The sequence below is a fragment of the Copadichromis virginalis genome, linkage group LG7 (assembly GCF_057382275.1).
Source record: "Copadichromis virginalis isolate Kocher_CV1m ecotype Utaka linkage group LG7, C_Virginalis_male_GT1.1, whole genome shotgun sequence".
NCBI classification, from domain to species: Eukaryota; Metazoa; Chordata; class Actinopteri; order Cichliformes; family Cichlidae; genus Copadichromis; species Copadichromis virginalis.
Window position 1 is genome coordinate 59,856,154 of NC_140624.1, and position 17,595 is coordinate 59,873,748.

Sequence of the window (17,595 nt, forward strand, 5' to 3'; positions counted from 1 at the left end):
TTATGCTGAGCATATTGTAAATCACAAACACAAGTGTTTTCAAGATAAAAAGTGTGATTGAGCTAATGAAAAATCTAGTTGAAGTTAAATAGCATAAACTAAATGAAACATGAGGGAAAGTATATTGACATGTGATGGAATTAATGATAAATCTTGTTAAAATACAACACAGAAAATAAAAAAAAATGTAATGAAGGGATTTCAATTGTGTTTTAAATCATTTTGAAGTAAGAAAGAGAGAAGGAAAAAGGATGATAAGGTGTGGCAATAAATTGGCAACAACAGTGATAGGATGTCACAATGTGTGAAGCAAGAGGTAATCTCAGAAGACATGATATCCAAAAAAGATTTTTTCTTAGATGATTATATTTTCATAGGCAAGTATTAGTTAGCTTTTTATTCGCACTTTGAGAACTATAGTCATATAGGAAAACATATTGCAGTATTTGTGACTTATATGGCTTTTTCATATAAGTACTGAAAGTAATAGACAATTTTTATTGTCTTCTCACTGAAAGTGTTTCATAATCAGAAAACCTTGATTTTTATAACTGGGGAAAAAGTAATTGTGAAGAACTGTTTTTGTTTTACTGTTGTATTTTATCAAATGACTTCAGTTTAACGAGTTATTACACAAAGAAGACCTACAGGCAAGATCATTTTATTAAATCCACTTTGAAGCACTTTGGGCTGTTCCTTAACCGATTCAGTGTTAAGTGTGAAATGTCAAAAAATAATGAAATACAATGTATTGCCAAAAGTATCCACTCGCCGATCTAAATAATTGGAAAGTAAAGTGTCGGACACACACCACTACACAGTGTAGAACCACTCGACTCTGGAGTCTATCTGGCAATCCAATGGGCGAGGCTGGGTATGGTGGTTGCCAAGAGAACAGTACTTGTCTGACTGCACAGGGCTGAGTGTAAAGTTTGGTGGAGAGGGATTATGGTGTGGGGTTGTTTTTCAGGAGTTAGGCTCAGCCCCTTAGTATCAATGAAAAAACTCTTAATGATTCATGATACCAGGATATTTTGGACAATTTCATGCTCCCAACTTTGTGGGAACAGTTTGGGAACAGTCTGTTCCTGTTCCAACATGGCCGCACACCAATGCACAAAGCAAGGTCCATAAAGACATGAAGACCTTGACTGGCCTACACAGAGTACTGACCACAACTCGACAGAACCCCTTGGGATTAATTAGAGCAGAGACTACAAAGCCGGGCCTTCTCGTCCAACATGAGTGTCTGACCTCACAAATGTGCTTCTCAAAGAATGGTCAAAAATTCCTATAAACACACTCCTAAACATTAAGGAAAGCCTTCCCAAAAGAGTTGAAGCTGTTGTAACTGCAACAGGTGGGATAGCATTATATTTAATGTCACTTGAGATGTCACTCAAATTTCATATAGGTAGATAAACAAATACTTTTGGTAATATAGTGTATCTAAGAATCTGGTTTCGGATTTTGTGCTAAAACAGTTACTATTATTACTATTTATTATTTTGCAATAATATTTTATCTTTTTTGTTAATTATCTGTTGGACAAATAAACTAATTATATTTATTCTTTACTTTCAGCCCTTGGTTTTTGTGTGCCTAGGGAAACAAGAGAATCTGCCTGGGTGGTAGGCAGTGTTGGTCAAGTTACTTGAAAAAAGTAATCAGTAACTAATTACTGATTACTTCCCCAAAAAAGTAATCCCGTTACTTTACTGATTACTTATTTTCAAAAGTAATTAATTACTTAGTTACTTAGTAACTTTTTAAAAACACGATTTACAACCTGAAGAGGTGATAAAGCGATAGATCTTTCAGCCCAATTCTACTTTTTCTGCATAATCCATCATACAAAATGTAATCAAATGGAAAAGTCTCTTTTTTTTAACTTGTTTTATCAGTTTTAATCTTTTAACTCTATGCATCAAGCAAAAATTTAATTATATGCAACATTCTCTGACTTGAATAAATTAGTTTAACATTTAAACCTATTTTCTACACATTCCAGCACATAAAATAAAATATTTTTTGTGTTTACACTCACTCTTTCAAATAGATGCAAGTAAAACGCAGCAGAAAAAAAATAAAGTCAAAGACTCAGCGGTCTTGTTGCTCTATTTTCACCTGTAAAGCAGGACTAGGGGTAGGCGGAGGTTTACCTTGGTGCAGGTGTGCCGCGGTCAGTTGTGCATTATGTCGTTGCGCACTCGGTGCTTGCTTGGAAGTTTAGGGGTTTTTTTCGCTGTAAAAAGAAGTTTTCTTCCCACGCACGATGGACGCTAATGTTTTTGTCACTTTTTATGGAATCAAACTCAAAGTAAGGTCAGTACTTCCACGCTTTAAATGCTGCACGCTCATACTCTCTCCCACAATCGATATGTGATCCATTGTTGATCTGCACACAGCTGTTGTCACTGTCGTGAGACATTCTCGCAAAGAAATCACGGTTTTAGTAACGCAGTAACGCAGCGTTCCTACGGGAAGTAACGGTAATCTAATTACCGTTTTTGCAATAGTAATCCCTTACTTTACTCGTTACTTGAAAAAAGTAATCAGATTACAGTAACGCGTTACAAGTAACGCGTTGCTGCCCATCTCTGGTGGTAGGCGAACAGAAATATATATTTTTTGCTCCATGGCATAATAGGAGTTGAAGTTTTATAAACTTACATTCATATCCATCAGGTAGATCCACACAATGGCCACCATTGACACATGGGTGGCTGACACACCACACACGTTCTTTGCAGGTCTTCCCAGTGTATTCCTCAGAACAAGAACATGTAAAATCGTTGAATGTGATGGTACACCATCCTCCATTTTGGCAAGGCTTCATCTATAAAAGGAAGCATGCAGATTACATTTTTGTAGAACAATGAACTGATATGGAAATAATCAATTACATTTTATTATTTGATTAAAATAATTTTATTTATATAGTGCAAAATCACACCAACATTTGGTTTGATTAATTACGGCCCTACAATAATACAGAGAAAAGACAGAAAATTTAAACAATAAGATGACCTCCTATAAACAAGGGCCTTGGTGACAGTGGGAAAGAAAAACTCCCTTTTAGCAGGAAAAACCTCTGGCAGAACCAGGCTTAGGGAGGGGCAGTGATCTGCTGTGACTGGTTGGGAGTAAAGGGAAGAAAACAGGACAAAGGCAGTGGAAGAGAGACAGAGATTAATAATAACTAATAATTAAATGCAGAGTTGTGTAAAAACACAAGGGGTGAGAGAAGGAGAAACACTTCAGCCCCAGCTAGGCCTATTGCAATGTAACTAAGGGAGGATTTGGGGTTACCTGATCCAGCCCTAACTATATGTTTTATCAAAAAAAAAAAAAGCCGAATTTTAAAAGCAGAGAGGGTATCTGTCTCCTGAATCCAAACTGGAAGCTGCCTCCACAGAAGAGTGGCCTGAAAGCTGGAGATCTACCTCCCTCTACTTTTACATACCTCAGGAACCACAAGAAAACCAGCAGTCTAAGAGTGAAGTGGTCTTTTTGGGTGATATGTTACTTGGATGTCTTTAAGATAGGATATTTTATTATTATTATTATCTGATTATTCAAGACCTTGTAAGTGAGCAGAGTGTCACAGGCTGGGTGAGCTGCGGAAAAATTCCACTGGGTTCCTGATTCACCTGTGTCCACATTACTTAAGAACTGCGTTGACGTCTCTTCACCATCAGTTTGTCAACTAATCCATGTTGGTAACAGGCTCTCACACTCTCTCACTGCTATTGTTTCTAGTCCTTGCACTTCCCTTGTTATCTTGTGCTGCAGTTTTCTGGTCACATCTCAGCTCCGTTCTTCAGCTTCGCTCACTCCTCGGATTCCCAGTCATACTCATTGTTACTGGGAAAACTTCCTGCTCAACACCCGCCTGCCCTCCTGCCACCATTGCTCACAGGATTTCTTGGAACCCAGGGTAGTCATTTCTCTCTGTTCAGCTCACCTGGAATTTCACCTCCTCCTCTTAAAGTACCTCTGACTCCACCTGCAGCACAAGCTATTCCCTCTTTTAAGATCCACATTCACCTGGAGAAGTTCTCATTCACTCATTCATTCACTCTAACCTCCTTTTCCCTTTCCGTTCAGTGCAATAACTTGTATTACCTGCCACGACTCAGTCCTCCTCACTAGTCCTCCCAGGCCCAAACCCCTCATCCATCAAAGTTAAATGTTGTGTTCACTTTAAGTTTGCTACTTTTCTATGCCAAGTTATTATTCTGTTTGTTGCAAAGATAATAAAGTCTATTAAAACTACTTCAGCTGACTCCGCACTTGGTTCTGCACTTCGGTCCAGCTTCATGTTGCGGGAATTGCCGTCTTGTGTGTGACTGGGTGCAGTAAGGAGTGTATGTGATGTGTGTGTGAGCATGCGCATGAAGGAAACGCGGGGGAGCGAAAGAGAGAAAAATGGAGAGAGTGTGTCATGGGTAGAGAGGGCGACCGGGAGCAGCGTTCTAACGGGCTACAGGCTATGCAGTGTGTTTTCGAAGTGTGCAGTACTGTTATTAAAGCCTCATCTCTTCAGTACTCTCCGGGCCCTCGGCTGATTTCTGTCTGCCTCACTACTCCACAAAAGTGAAGGGAGTTAACCCCGAAGGAGGACAAACTTCGGCCCTGGAGGAAGCATCTCCCCTCGTGTCTCCCGACCACGGTCAGGGGACTGACGGCGAGGAATGGTTAACATTCAGTACAGGCCTTTGGCCCCCTTTGACACAGAGGGATTTAAAATTTGATTCTGGATTTAACAGGGAGCCAATGATGTGAAGCCAGTATGTGTGAAATATGCTCTTTCTTTCTAGTCCCTGTCAGTACTTTTGCTGCAGCAATTTTGGTTCAAATGGAGGCTTTTCATGGAGTTTTGGGGAAATCCTGAAAATAATGAATTACAGTAGTCCAGAAGTAATAAAGTAATATTACTAGTAGTAATAAATGCATGGAAAAGCTTTTCAACATCACTCGGAGAAATTTTAGGTCAATTTTAAGACTTTCCTGCAGTTTAAACTAATTGGTGTGTGTTATCTGTCTTCATGGTTAGATAAAGTTGGGTGTCATCGACATAGCAATGGAAACGTATGCTATCCCTTCTAATGATACTGCCGAAGGGAAGCATGTATAATGTAAGAACAACTGGTCCTAGCACAGAACCCTGTGGAACTCCATAATTGACCTTAGTGTGTGAAGAAGACTCTCTAAGCCTCTAAAAGGATTTACAAATGAACAAATTGGAATCTATTACATAGACATGATTCAAATCACTGCAGTGCAGTGCTTTAATACCTACAGCATGCTCTTATTGCTGTAATAAAATATTTTGGTCAACAGTATGGAACGCTGAGGTCTTGCAGGACAAGCACGGAGAAGGTTAAAAATGATCCTTCTAGGATCATTTTTAACCTTCACTAGCACTATTTCAGGACAGTGATGAGCTCTAAAACATGACTAAAACTCTTTAAATAAAACATTTCTCTGTAGCTGTTTTGTAATTATTCTTTCAAGAATTTTAGAGATAAAAAGAAGTTAGATTGGCTTGCAGATATCCAGTTTATACATGTAAATGGATAGTCCTCTTCACACAGCTACTTTCTTCAGTCACTTTTTTTTCAATCTCTGTGTTTATACACCTCTCTGCATTTAATTATTAGTTATTATTCATTTCTCCCTCTCTTCCACAGTGTCAGTGTCCTGTCTTCCTCCCCTAACCCAGCTAGACGTTGCAAATTGCTGCCCCCCTCTGAGCATGGTTCTGCTCGAGGTTTCTTCCTGTTAAAAAGGAGTTTTTCCTTCCCAATGCAAAGTGCTTGCTCCAAGGGGGTCATATCATTGTTGTAATTTTCTGTTTTCTCTATATTATTGTAGTTTTTTTTTTTAAACTAAAGTGTAAAGTACCTTGAAACTTGTGATTTGGCGAAATATAAACAGAATTTAATTAAATTGAATGCTAAGCTTATTTATGGAGTTCCACAGAATTAGGCGCTATGACATTATACATGCTTCCGTTAGCAGTGTCATTAGAAGGCATAGCATGTATTTTCAATACTATGCGAATGATACCGAAGATTATCTATCCATGAAGCCAGATAACATACCATACAGTTTAACAAGTAGTTAAACTGCAGGAATGTCTTAAAGGTTTAAAGACCTAAATTCAGATAAAAATAACCTCAAATTTTCTGGTTCTAAACTCAGGTTATTGTATTCACCCCTAGAAATCTTAGGAATATGATGTCTAACTAGTTGTCTACTCTGTATGGCATTACCTTGACATCCAGTAACCCTGTGAAGAATCCTGAAGTCATTTTTGGCCAGGATATGTCCAATGCGTATATTAAACAAATATGCAGGACTGCTTTCCTTTTATTTGTGCAATATCTTGAAAATGAGAAACATCAACCAAGGCAGCCCTACAACATCCAGTGCCTTTGGGAACTCAGGGCGAACCTCATGCATCCCAGCCTGAAGGCCTGGCAGAGAGAGCCTTGTTCAGCTTGCAGGTCCTTCTTCTGGGAACCAGCTTCCAGCTTGGATTGGGGAGACAGACAACCTCTCTACTTTTAAGATTAGGCTTAAAACTTTCCTTTTTAATAAAGCAAATATTTAGGGCTGGATTAGATGACCCTGAATTTTCCCTTAGTTACACTGCAATTGGTCAAGGCTGCAGGAAGCTGTTTTCATGCCATATGTCAGAACAAAATCCAGTGTGATTAAAATAATGTGTGGTTTCTTTTACATTTTGAGAGAAGCCAGTTGAGTCTAATAATTGATAATTGACTTAATGCTGTGTTGAGTCTGTCATTTTCAGTATCTACACAGATCTTAAAATCAATAATTACATAACATAATAACAATAATTATTTCATATCACATGAGCACTAAATCAGGGGTGTTGATTCATATAAACTAACGTAATCATCTTACTGTAACCAGTTTTCTGTAAGGCAGAATAAATCAAAGAAAGGTTTGTTGGTCGATTAATAATTGATGTACTAAGAGAGACCTAATCTTTAATAATAATGGGGTTTCGGGGGGATAACAGGAAGTGATGAGCTACAGAGAGAATTGCAAGACTGCAACTCTGCTTTCTTGTCCTGATTCTGCATAGACACGTTTTTGAGGGTTTAATAAATTTGGCCAGATTTCTAGAAATGAAAGCTGCTCCATCCAAAGTGGAATAGTGGGTGGATGCTGTCTCTTCTAACAAGACCAGGTTTTCCCCAGACGTTTCCCAATCATCTACCAACATGAAGTGAGAGCCGCCCAGAACTGTTGGCTTCGGACTAGTATCAAAATGGTCTGTGTTTCATTTATAACACTTTCCCCTTTGGGTCATATTTTAACAAAGTGGGTACCATTTTGGCCTAAATATCACCTCATTAGTTTAGAGAATGGTTTAAGGAAAAGTGTAACCTGTCTTTTTATAATAGCAGTTTACTGATGTCCATTAAATACATCATAAGCAGACAGTTAAGTTACTTTTTCAAAAAGACAATAGTTACACACTCACTGAGAACTACACATCCAAACAACATGAAGGTGAACAACATACCTAAAGGTATTTTTCACAAGAACACAAAGACACAAAAGAATATAAAAAGATTTAGGAGGTTTGTCCTACCTTGCAGGTATTGTCACTGACACATCCCTTCTTTACATTCTCAGAATAGGTTAATGAATAAATGTCCACTTTATTCAAGGTGTTCCAACCATCCACATCCAAATGCACGGAGTCTAAACGAAGATCCTGAAGGCAACCTTTGAAACGTCCCCCCCAGGTATCAGAGGGCCATTCCTTTGGAAGTCCTCCCACATAGGCCTGATCTCCACTGTTAACACTAACTTCAGGGATCTCTCCCATTCTGTAGCGAATTCCCGCATGCTCAAAGATGACCTGTCTGTGTTGCACTTCCACCTGCAGAAGCTGCTTCTCACCATTAGTCACAAATATTGGAGCTGTAAGTGGAGCACTACTTGGCAGAGAGCTAACAAAAACCCTCCCCATGCCCAGGTAAACTGAGAAGTAGGCCTCCTCTGTGGGCCTCCTCAGCTGGAAAAGCAACCCATCTGGCTTTAAAGAGCGCAGGATGAAAGACACACTGAAGCTGCTCCCGTGGCTTTTAACAATATCATATCCACTGGAACTCACTGTGTCTTCATGGTTGTAGGTCCACCAAGAAAATTCTGTCAGGGAACAATAATTGAACTACATTAAAAACATCATGTACACCTCTGCAACAATGCCCCAGGGTGTTCCATTAATAACGTCCAGTTATATTTTATGTTTAGCACACATCTAAGTTAAAATGTTCTGTAAAAAACATGTACACCTGGATGTCTGTAGTAAAAGTAGTAAAGTCTACATTAGGTGATAGCAAGGTAACTGGACATGTATTTGTGTTGTAATTTCTGTTTTTCTGACCACTCAAAGCACTTTTACACTAAAAACCATATTCACTCATTCATACAGATAGTTTATACATAGCTTTCAATTTCACTGTAGTATTATTGGTAAAAAAAAAAACCTGGACCCCAAAACACGAACAGACAATCCCCTATGAGCAAGCACTTAGCAACAACTGGAAGGAAGAAATCCCTTGCAACATGAAAAGCCCTTCAGCAGAACAAGGCTCAGTGAGTGAAACTGTAAGCTTTACCAAAAAGGAGTCTTAAGCCTAATCTTAAAATTAGGCAGGGAATCTGGTAACTGGTTCCACAGGTGAGGGATCTGATAGCTGAATGTTCAGCCTTCTATTCTGCTTTTTGAAATGGCAAGTAACCCTGCACTCTGAAAGCAAAGTCCTCTATTGGCATAATATGCTACTAAGAGGTCTTTAGGATAGGGTCTGATTGTTTACTTTGTATGTGAAGAGAAGGAATTTAAATTCAATTGTTTATTTAAGAGGAAGCCAATGAATAGCAGCCAGTATAGGAGAAATAGGACATCTTTCTAGTCCTTGTATTCTTATGGTGACATTTCAGGGAGAGTTGAGCTAAACCTAAACCTCCAAGTTGTTTGTTGGACTTCTGTACTAATCACAGTTTGTCCATAACAAACACCATGGGGAGCATGGTGGATAGGTCTGGTGTAACCAAACATAGAGTGAGGGTACATTGAGAGTGTCTGACAGAAGCCCCATGAGATTTTTGAATCACACCACCAACACAACTTTATGATGGAGAATAGAGAGATTGAGCCTGAATGGCTTGTGTTAAATGCCGAGACAGCAGTACAAAGCTGTGGCCTGTCGTGGCAGTAATCCCCTGAACAAATGATGGACACCAGAGGTGGGAGGGACCTATCAAGCGGAAGTAGGAATCAAGTGTGGTGAGTTTGTGGGTCTCCAGAGTTGGAGGCGAGTTCTGCAGATGATCAGATAACATTTACTCTTTCAAAAAATGTTGAGATAAAAGGAAGATTGGAGATTGGCCTATAATTAGCTGAGACAACTGGGTTAAGCAATGGCTTTTTAAGTAATGGTTTAATTACCTCCACTCGAAGGCTATAGTATGTTGCCCATTTATAAACAGATTAATCATGGCAAACATTTAATAGACACATTGATGACTTTGAAGAAGATATTACTGAAGTTAGCTCAGAAAGTTTAAACGGAAAGAAAAAGTCTAAATAAACATCAGTAGTATTGCAAGTAAATGTACGTAATGATACATCTAATTCAATTCAATCCAATTTTATTTATAGGGCACCAAATCACAACAACAGTCGCCTCAAGCCACTTTATATTCTAGAATAAAACATACAGAGAGAAACCTAACAATCATATGACCCCCTATTAGCAACCACTTTGGCGACAGTGGGAAGGAAAAACTCCCTTTTAACAGGAAGAAACCTCTAGCAGAACCAGACTCAGGGAGGGGCGGCCATCTGCTGCGACCGGTTGGGGTGAGAGAAGGAAGAAAAGACAAAATACATGCTGTGGAAGAGTGCCAGAGATTAATAACAAGTATAGTTCAATGCAGAGAGGTCTATTAACACATAGTGAGCGAAAAAGGTGACTGAAGAAGAAATACTCAATGCATCGTGGGAATCCCCGGCAGCCTATGCACATAACTAAGGGACGATTCAGGGTCATCTGATCCAGACCTAAGTATATGCTATAGCAAAAAGAAAAGTTTTAAGCCTAATCGTAAAAGTAGAGATAGTGTCTGTCTCCCGAATCCAAAGTGGAAGCTGGTTCCACAGAAGAGGGGCCTGAAAACTGAAGTCTCTCCCTCCCGTTCTACTTTTAAATATTCTAGGATCAACAAGTAAGCCCGCAGTTTGAGAGTGAAGTGCTCTAATGGGGTGATATAGTACTACAAGGTCATTAAGATAAGATGGGGCCTGATTATTTAAGACCTTGTATGTGAGGAGCAGGATTTTGACTTCAATTCTGGATTTAACAGGAAGCCAATGAAGGGAAGCCAAAACAGGAGAAATATGCTCTCTCTTTCTTAGAGTTCATTTAAAAATTCTCATGTTTGTGTTTAAATGTTTAAATGGTCTTGCCCCAACTTACCTCTCTGAGCTTCTGCATCCTTACTCACCCCCCAGGTCTCTCAGGTCAGCTGACAAGCTGCTCCTGGAGGTACCCAGGTCCAAGAGAAAGCTCAGAGGGGACAGGGCCTTCTCTATTGCTGCTCCTAATCTGTGGAACAATCTTTCCCAGCACATTAGAGAGGCCCCTTCACTGTCCACTTTTAAAACACGTCTTAAAACCCATTTTTACTCTTTGGCTTATGACACAGTCTGACCCTGATTTTATTGTTTTAATCTAATGTGCTGATTTTATTGTTTTAAATGTGTTGTTTTTTTGTTTTTTTATATATATGTTTTACTTATCTGATATTATTATTACTATTTTTCTCATTTTTTTAACATGCTCAATGTATCATGTTTGGCATGTCAAGTGTACAGCACTTTGTGTTCAGCTGGTGGCTGATCTGAAAGCGCTATATAAATAAATTGCTTGCTTGCTTGCTTGCTCTTTCTAGTCCCTATCAGTACTCTTGCTGCAGCATTTTGGATTACTTGAAAGCTTTTCATGGAGTTTTTAGGACATCCTGAATGAAATGAATTACAGTAGTCCAGCCTAGAAGTAATAAATGCATTAACTAGTTTTTTTAGTGTCACTCAGAGACAGGATGTTTCTAATTTTAGAGATATTGTGCAAATGGAAAAAAGCAGTCCTACATATTTGTTTAATTGAAGGACATATCTTGGTCAATAAAATGACTCCAAGGTTCCCCAAAGTGTTACTGGAGGCCAAGCTAATGCCATCCAGAGTAAGCATCTGGTTAGATACCATATTTCTGAGATTTTTAGCGCCGAATACAATAACCTCAGTTTTATTTGAATTAAGAGGCAGGAAATTAAAGCCTGTAGTTTAACTGATTGGTGTGTATTATCTGGCTCCATGGATCGATGTTGGGTATTATCTGCATAGCGGTGAAAATGTATGTTATGCGTAATAAATGGCCCTAGCACAGAACCCTGTGGAATTCCATAATTAACCTTAGTGTGTGAAGAGGACTCAATTTACATGAACAAATTAGAGCCTATTAGAAAGATATGATACAAACCAAAGACCTTATAATTTCTGATGAATTCATCTCGCTGTTGTTGGGATTACCCCCTCCTGAGCAGCTCCCCAGCTTGGTCCTACTATCCATCCCTGCTAGTCTTGATTCATTGCCAGGCAGCCTCCACAATTTTTTGGGATTCTAGTGCCCTTTTTTCTTTTGGGTGGTTCATGTTTTGGGGGTTTAATAAATTTGGCCAGATTTCTTGAAACAAGAAGGTGGGATATATGCCATCTTTTCTAACAAGACCAGAGTTTCCCCAGAAGGTTTCCCAATTATCAGTAAAGCCCACATCATATTTTGGACACCACTCCGAGAGCCAGGAATTCGATGAGAATGTCACTACTGGTCCGATTGGGGAGGGGACCAGAAAAGAAGAGTCTGACAATATATTGTATTATTTAATTTAGTTCAGTTAATTACTGTTCTTACTGTCTTGGAGCAACTGTAACCACGTAATTTCCTCAGGGATGAATAAAGTCTGATTCTAAATGTTTTGGCAAAGTTACACAACAAATAAAGATTCATTTTAAATGTCTCTGATTGATTTAACAGGATTTCATTATTATGGGAATTACTGTTTCATGAAATTTCCGTTTATCCTTAGCTAACAGTTTCAGCGTTTTTTCAGTGCCCCCTGCTCTGGCCCCTGGACAACAATTAGCAATGGTTGCTGGTGTCTCTAGTCTCTAGTACTTTCTTAAAACTGAATTGCCAATAACCAAAATTTTTTCCTTGGTGGGTGTGCACGAGTTCTGTTTAGGGCTGCAGCTCCAGAGAAAGAGAAATGCTGTCTATGACCCACAGAACAACATCCACAGTCAAGCACAGAGTTACATTATGCTTCAGGGCTATTTTTCTGGTAAGGGTAAGGATCTGATGAGGATGATTTTACCACAGTGAGAGGACAATAGTTGGGGCCATGTATCATGAAATCTTGCATAAGAAACTCCTTTCCTCAGCCAGAACACGGAATGGATTGTGAATTGGTCTTCCAGCATGATAATGATCACTTACCATTAAGGCAATAATGCAGTGGCTAAATAAGAAGCATATTAACCTCTTAAGCCCCAACGCCCCCTGATACGGGGGCAAAAGGCAGGAGATCAGTTAGGCTTGGGGCTTAAGAGGTTAAGGAATGGAGTGACCTAGAAATTCTTTAAACCTTAAACCTATAGAAAATCTGTGATGGGAGCAAAAGCTTCAAGTTGCCTTCAAGTAGAGTTTCTGTAAAGGGGAGTAGACCAAAAAGGTTTTCTCCACCAAGTACTTGGTCATGCTTTGCTTGTGATTCAAATACGTATTTCACTCAATAATGTCTGCTGAATGTGTTTTTTCTTGATATTTTCTTTCTTGATATTGGTTGATATTTTGACTCTCTCCGTGAAAATAAAAGGCCCATAAAAATTTGAGACTGTTCTTTATAAGTGAGGAAACTTAAAAATTCAGTAGGGAATCAAATAATTATTATTCATTAACATTTTGATGGACGCCAATTGGAATGTTATTATTATTTAAATGTAATATAGAAATAAAGTGCCCAACAATAATTATTTTGTCTATTTTGGTCAAAAGATGATAAGTGTCTATACATGTCGCCACTGGTTACATTTCAGCATTACATTTATAGATCTGTCATTGATTCGACTGGATATCACTTGAATATCACTCCAGTAATTCTTCCCCAGCTGTTTTAAATTGGTTTCAACATCTCCTGCTGGAGCCCATGCAGCTGGAAGAGCTAGAGTGTACTTTAGCTTCGTATTTTTGAGTATGGCGTACATAGATATGCTTAAATTAAGTATTTTAAGGAGAAATGACACAGGGAAAAAGTATTGAACACACAAAGAAAGTTGGGTACAAAAAGGCATGGAAAGTCATGACATCAGCTGAAATCTATTGCTATTAAATCTATTACTAATCTAATTACTATCAGTATGTAGAACCTCTCACCAACAAAAGCTTTTGTACCAAGTGTTTCAGTAATTTTAAAAATTTCAGTTAGCATGTTTAATATTTTTCCCTGTGTTGTTTCTCTCACATACACTATGTATATATACCTTTTACATTCATATCTCTTTGAAACTGAAATCAAATGTGAATCTCAGGCCAGCAAAATTAGCATTTAAAAAATAAAATGGAGACTGATACTTTTCAAAGGAAAACCATATAATCAATATAAAGTGATGTCTGTCTGTGTGTGGTTTACAAAGAGCTGGTCTACTTGTCAGCTGGTCTAATTTCCTTTGAATTCACATTCCTTCTTCAGTAATATGAATTTGAGTTCCTTTAAACTGACTTTTATTTGCTTATTATTTTAGCTGGACTATCTCAGGTTTTAGTTTTAGTTTTAATCATTATTGTCTGTGAAGGTTCTCAGTCATCCAGATCATCGTAGTCTAAGGAAATTTAATCATTATTCTTTACATAATCATTATTATTCTTTATAAAATCAATGAATTTGATTTCTTTTTTTTTTAGAAGGTAAAGCAAAGTAATAGGTAAGAGGAATGTATAAATCCCTTCAATTACCTCCCCAGTGGTTCCCCATATATATTATTACAGGCTTTAGTTTCTGGGAAATTGGGATTGCAACATATAACAAGCTTGACAAGGAAAGATTTGCCTGTGGTAAACATTTTTACCTTCAGAACAGTTTTCACCGTGGAAGGGACGGTAGCAGTCACACTGGTAACTGGTCCACAGGTCCACACACCGTCCATGGCCATTGCAGGGTTCAGTATTACACCATTCAGTCTTAGTACATCCCAGTTCATGGCCTTGGTCCTCTGGAAGTGTTTGTGGTAGAATAGGCTTAGAGTCAATCATCAGGTCTTCCATACACCCAATGAATCCTGCACCACTTTTAGAGTACTCTAAAAGGTCCTCTGGTGCTCCGCCTATATAAATATGAGTAAAGGCTTCAGAGAGCTCGAAAGGTGGTTCACCTGCACCACTATCTATAACTGTGCATCCATCATTGTCACAGTCAGGACCTTTCAGATTTAAGACTAGACCTTCCTGAGCCATAAACACGTGAGCGTCCCTCCATTTTCCATCACTAACCAAGCCAGGAAATATTACATCCAACTCCGATTCCTCAGAAGAGGCTTTTGCATGAAGACTACCATTCACAATCTCTAGAAAGAGGTGGTTGTCCACATCCCCTCTGAAGAAGACCAACATATTAGATATAGTTGTCCGGAAGCGAAGCTGTATCCCGAGACCTTTGTGAACATGGTGGTCAACTTCCCGGCGAATTCTTTCTTCTACAACAACTTGAATGTGAATAAATCCAGGAGTGGAGAAGGAGAAAGTTGTTCTGGTGGAGCATTTCTCATCTAGGAATCCATGAGGGCACAAGCATGTGTGACCATGTTCTCCATCCTCTAGCCATGGATGGCAGGTGGCTCCATTCTGACATTTATGGTCAACGCAACCAAGGAGTTTCAAATTACAGTGATGACCTCCCCAAGGAAGGTCACCTGCAGCTGCCTCAGGACAGTGACAGGTGTAGGTGGCCCTGCCATCTTCACACCAGCCACCGTTCTGGCAGGGCTGGCTCTCACATTCATCAATGTTCACTTCACACAACTCACCTGGAAGGAGAAAATTGGTGGTTAGATATGGTGGAGGTAGATGACCACCTGATACTGTGCTGTATTAGAAAAAACAGAGATGGTAAATGGACTGGTATATAGCGCTTTTCTGTTTTATCTGAAGACCCAAAACGCATTACACAACTTGTACATTCACCCATTCACACCAGCACTTTCTTTCTAAGTGCTTCCTATCTAACATTCACACACATTCATACATGCATTGGAGAGCAGCATGGGTTCAGTATCTTGACCAAGGGTACTTCTGGTAACCCACAAAGTGACCTAGATGAGTAGTTTTGCTGTCCAGACTTATATAAACAGGTTTAAAAAAATGAATAATAAAGATTAATTGTAAAAATAGAAAGTTGTGTAAAGGTCACACACAGGAGTATATTCCTCATCTTCAAGGTGAAAATCCCAGGAGACAAAGACTTTTTTTCATTTGTTTGTTTTTAACAGAATTGAAATCCAATGTTGCTTAATTGTGTGCATGTATTACTAATTTATTTTTATAAGAGAGAATGGTCACCTTTTGTTTAATTCACTATAAACTAGGAAACACAGACACACTAATACAGAATTTAAATTTTGAGTGTGACAGGGAATTCTGTCTCTGTATTACAAGATTATAAGACCCACCTAAAAATCCAGCAGGACATGTGCAGGTATATCCATTGATCTTGTCTTTACAAATGCCTCCATTTTGACAGGGTTCAGATTCACACTCATCAATGTTGACAGAGCAGTTCTCTCCTGTTATACCAAACAAAATATAACATTATCAGTAGTTTTAATATCTATCTATCTATCTATCTATCTATCTATCTATCTATCTATCTATCTATCTATCTATCTATCTATCTATCTATCTATCTATCTATCTATCTATCTATCTATCTATCTATCTATCTATCTATCTATACGATAGATAGATAATTCTTTGTTCACTGATTCCTTTACTTTTATTGACCTGCAAATCCCGACTGACACTGGCAAATATATCCAGCTGCATCTGCAAAGCTCAGCTCCCAGTCTAGCTCCCAGTGAGATGCATCAGAGCGTTCAAAACACTCCCCATTGTTCTCACAGGGCTGATCAGCACACTCATCTATATCAGCTTCACAGTTTGGTCCTTCATAACCTAGAGAGAAAAAAAGGTGTGCGTCACACACTGAAAATATTTAAAAAACAAACACACACAAAAAAAACATGACTCTGATTTAGTGAAGTGCAACTCTGATTTCTTCTGTAGGCAATTCCAGTATCTCATTGTGGTTTGGTTTAAAAACACACAAAAACAACAACAACAACAACAACAACAACAACAACAACAACAGATGGGGGTGTTATTAGAGAGAATCGTGAACATCAGAGGCATTCACAGTTTGTACTCTTGTGTCTGGGACAGAAATGTTTGGATTGGAGCTTGTAGATCAGTACCTTGCCAGCAAAGACAGGTGTATTCTTTGACTCCTTCTTGACAAGTACCACCATGCTGGCAGGGATCAGACATACATTCAGGAATATCTATCTCACAGTGATTGCCCTCATATCCTGTATCAGAGCAGTCACATGCATAGCTGTAAAAGACACAAGGATATCAACATTTAGAGAGCGTGGAACAAAGAAACAAAAAAAAAAGTTATGTATAAACACATATTTGATAGTGAATTATATAGGCAGATTGACGGCATTTTTGTCTTAAGAGAATAACAATATTATTGAGCTTATAGAGCTAAGTGGAAGTTAATGACATAAAAAAGTAATTTGAGGTCATGGAAATTCATTATCTGATCTGAAGCAACTTAAGCAGAAATTATTAAAGTTTTAATTGTGTTACATTTAAGATGCATTACATTTAGTTACATCACATAAGTATTGTAATGTTTATAGCTAACTTGCAATAGATGAATGCTGAATATCTTTGACAGCTATAATGTAACAATTTCTATCGTGAGGTAGCCCAGCATTTAAAATAAATATATAAAATAAGCATATGAGCATGGTGAATGTGGTTAAAAGGGTATTCTATACATTAGTGCAGTAGCTATGATAATAGAAACAATGATAATGACATTACTAACATGACAAAATTAAATGAGCCTTACAAGGACTAAAATGATAAATACTGCACATTGGAAGCCCAGAGTTTTACATCATTTTATAATGTAAGCCCGCAATCTGAGGCAAAGTGCTCTCATGGGGTGATACGGTAGTATAAACTCATAAAGATAAGAGGGGTCTGATTATTGAAGACCTTATATTTGAGGATCAGGATTGTAAGTTTGATTCTGGATTTGACAGGGAGCCAATGAAGAGTAGCCAATATAGGAGGAATATACTCTCTCTTTCTAGTCCCTGATATACACACTGAAGGACATATCCTGGTCAAAAA

The 17,595-nt window shown here is 38.4% G+C and overlaps 1 protein-coding gene across 1 annotated transcript in view; it reads right to left on the bottom strand.

Moving 5' to 3' along the window:
• crb2a (crumbs cell polarity complex component 2a) overlaps positions 1-17,595 on the bottom strand; it is a 45,809-nt gene that overhangs the window by 3,706 nt on the left and 24,508 nt on the right. The window contains exons 4-9 of the mRNA XM_085464523.1: positions 16,641-16,780; positions 16,171-16,341; positions 15,840-15,953; positions 14,244-15,197; positions 7,637-8,199; positions 2,674-2,839 (exon numbers count right to left, since the gene is read on the bottom strand). Coding sequence (XP_085320649.1) covers positions 2,674-2,839; positions 7,637-8,199; positions 14,244-15,197; positions 15,840-15,953; positions 16,171-16,341; positions 16,641-16,780 — 2,108 coding nt within the window. The remainder of the gene's footprint in view (positions 1-2,673; positions 2,840-7,636; positions 8,200-14,243; positions 15,198-15,839; positions 15,954-16,170; positions 16,342-16,640; positions 16,781-17,595) is intronic.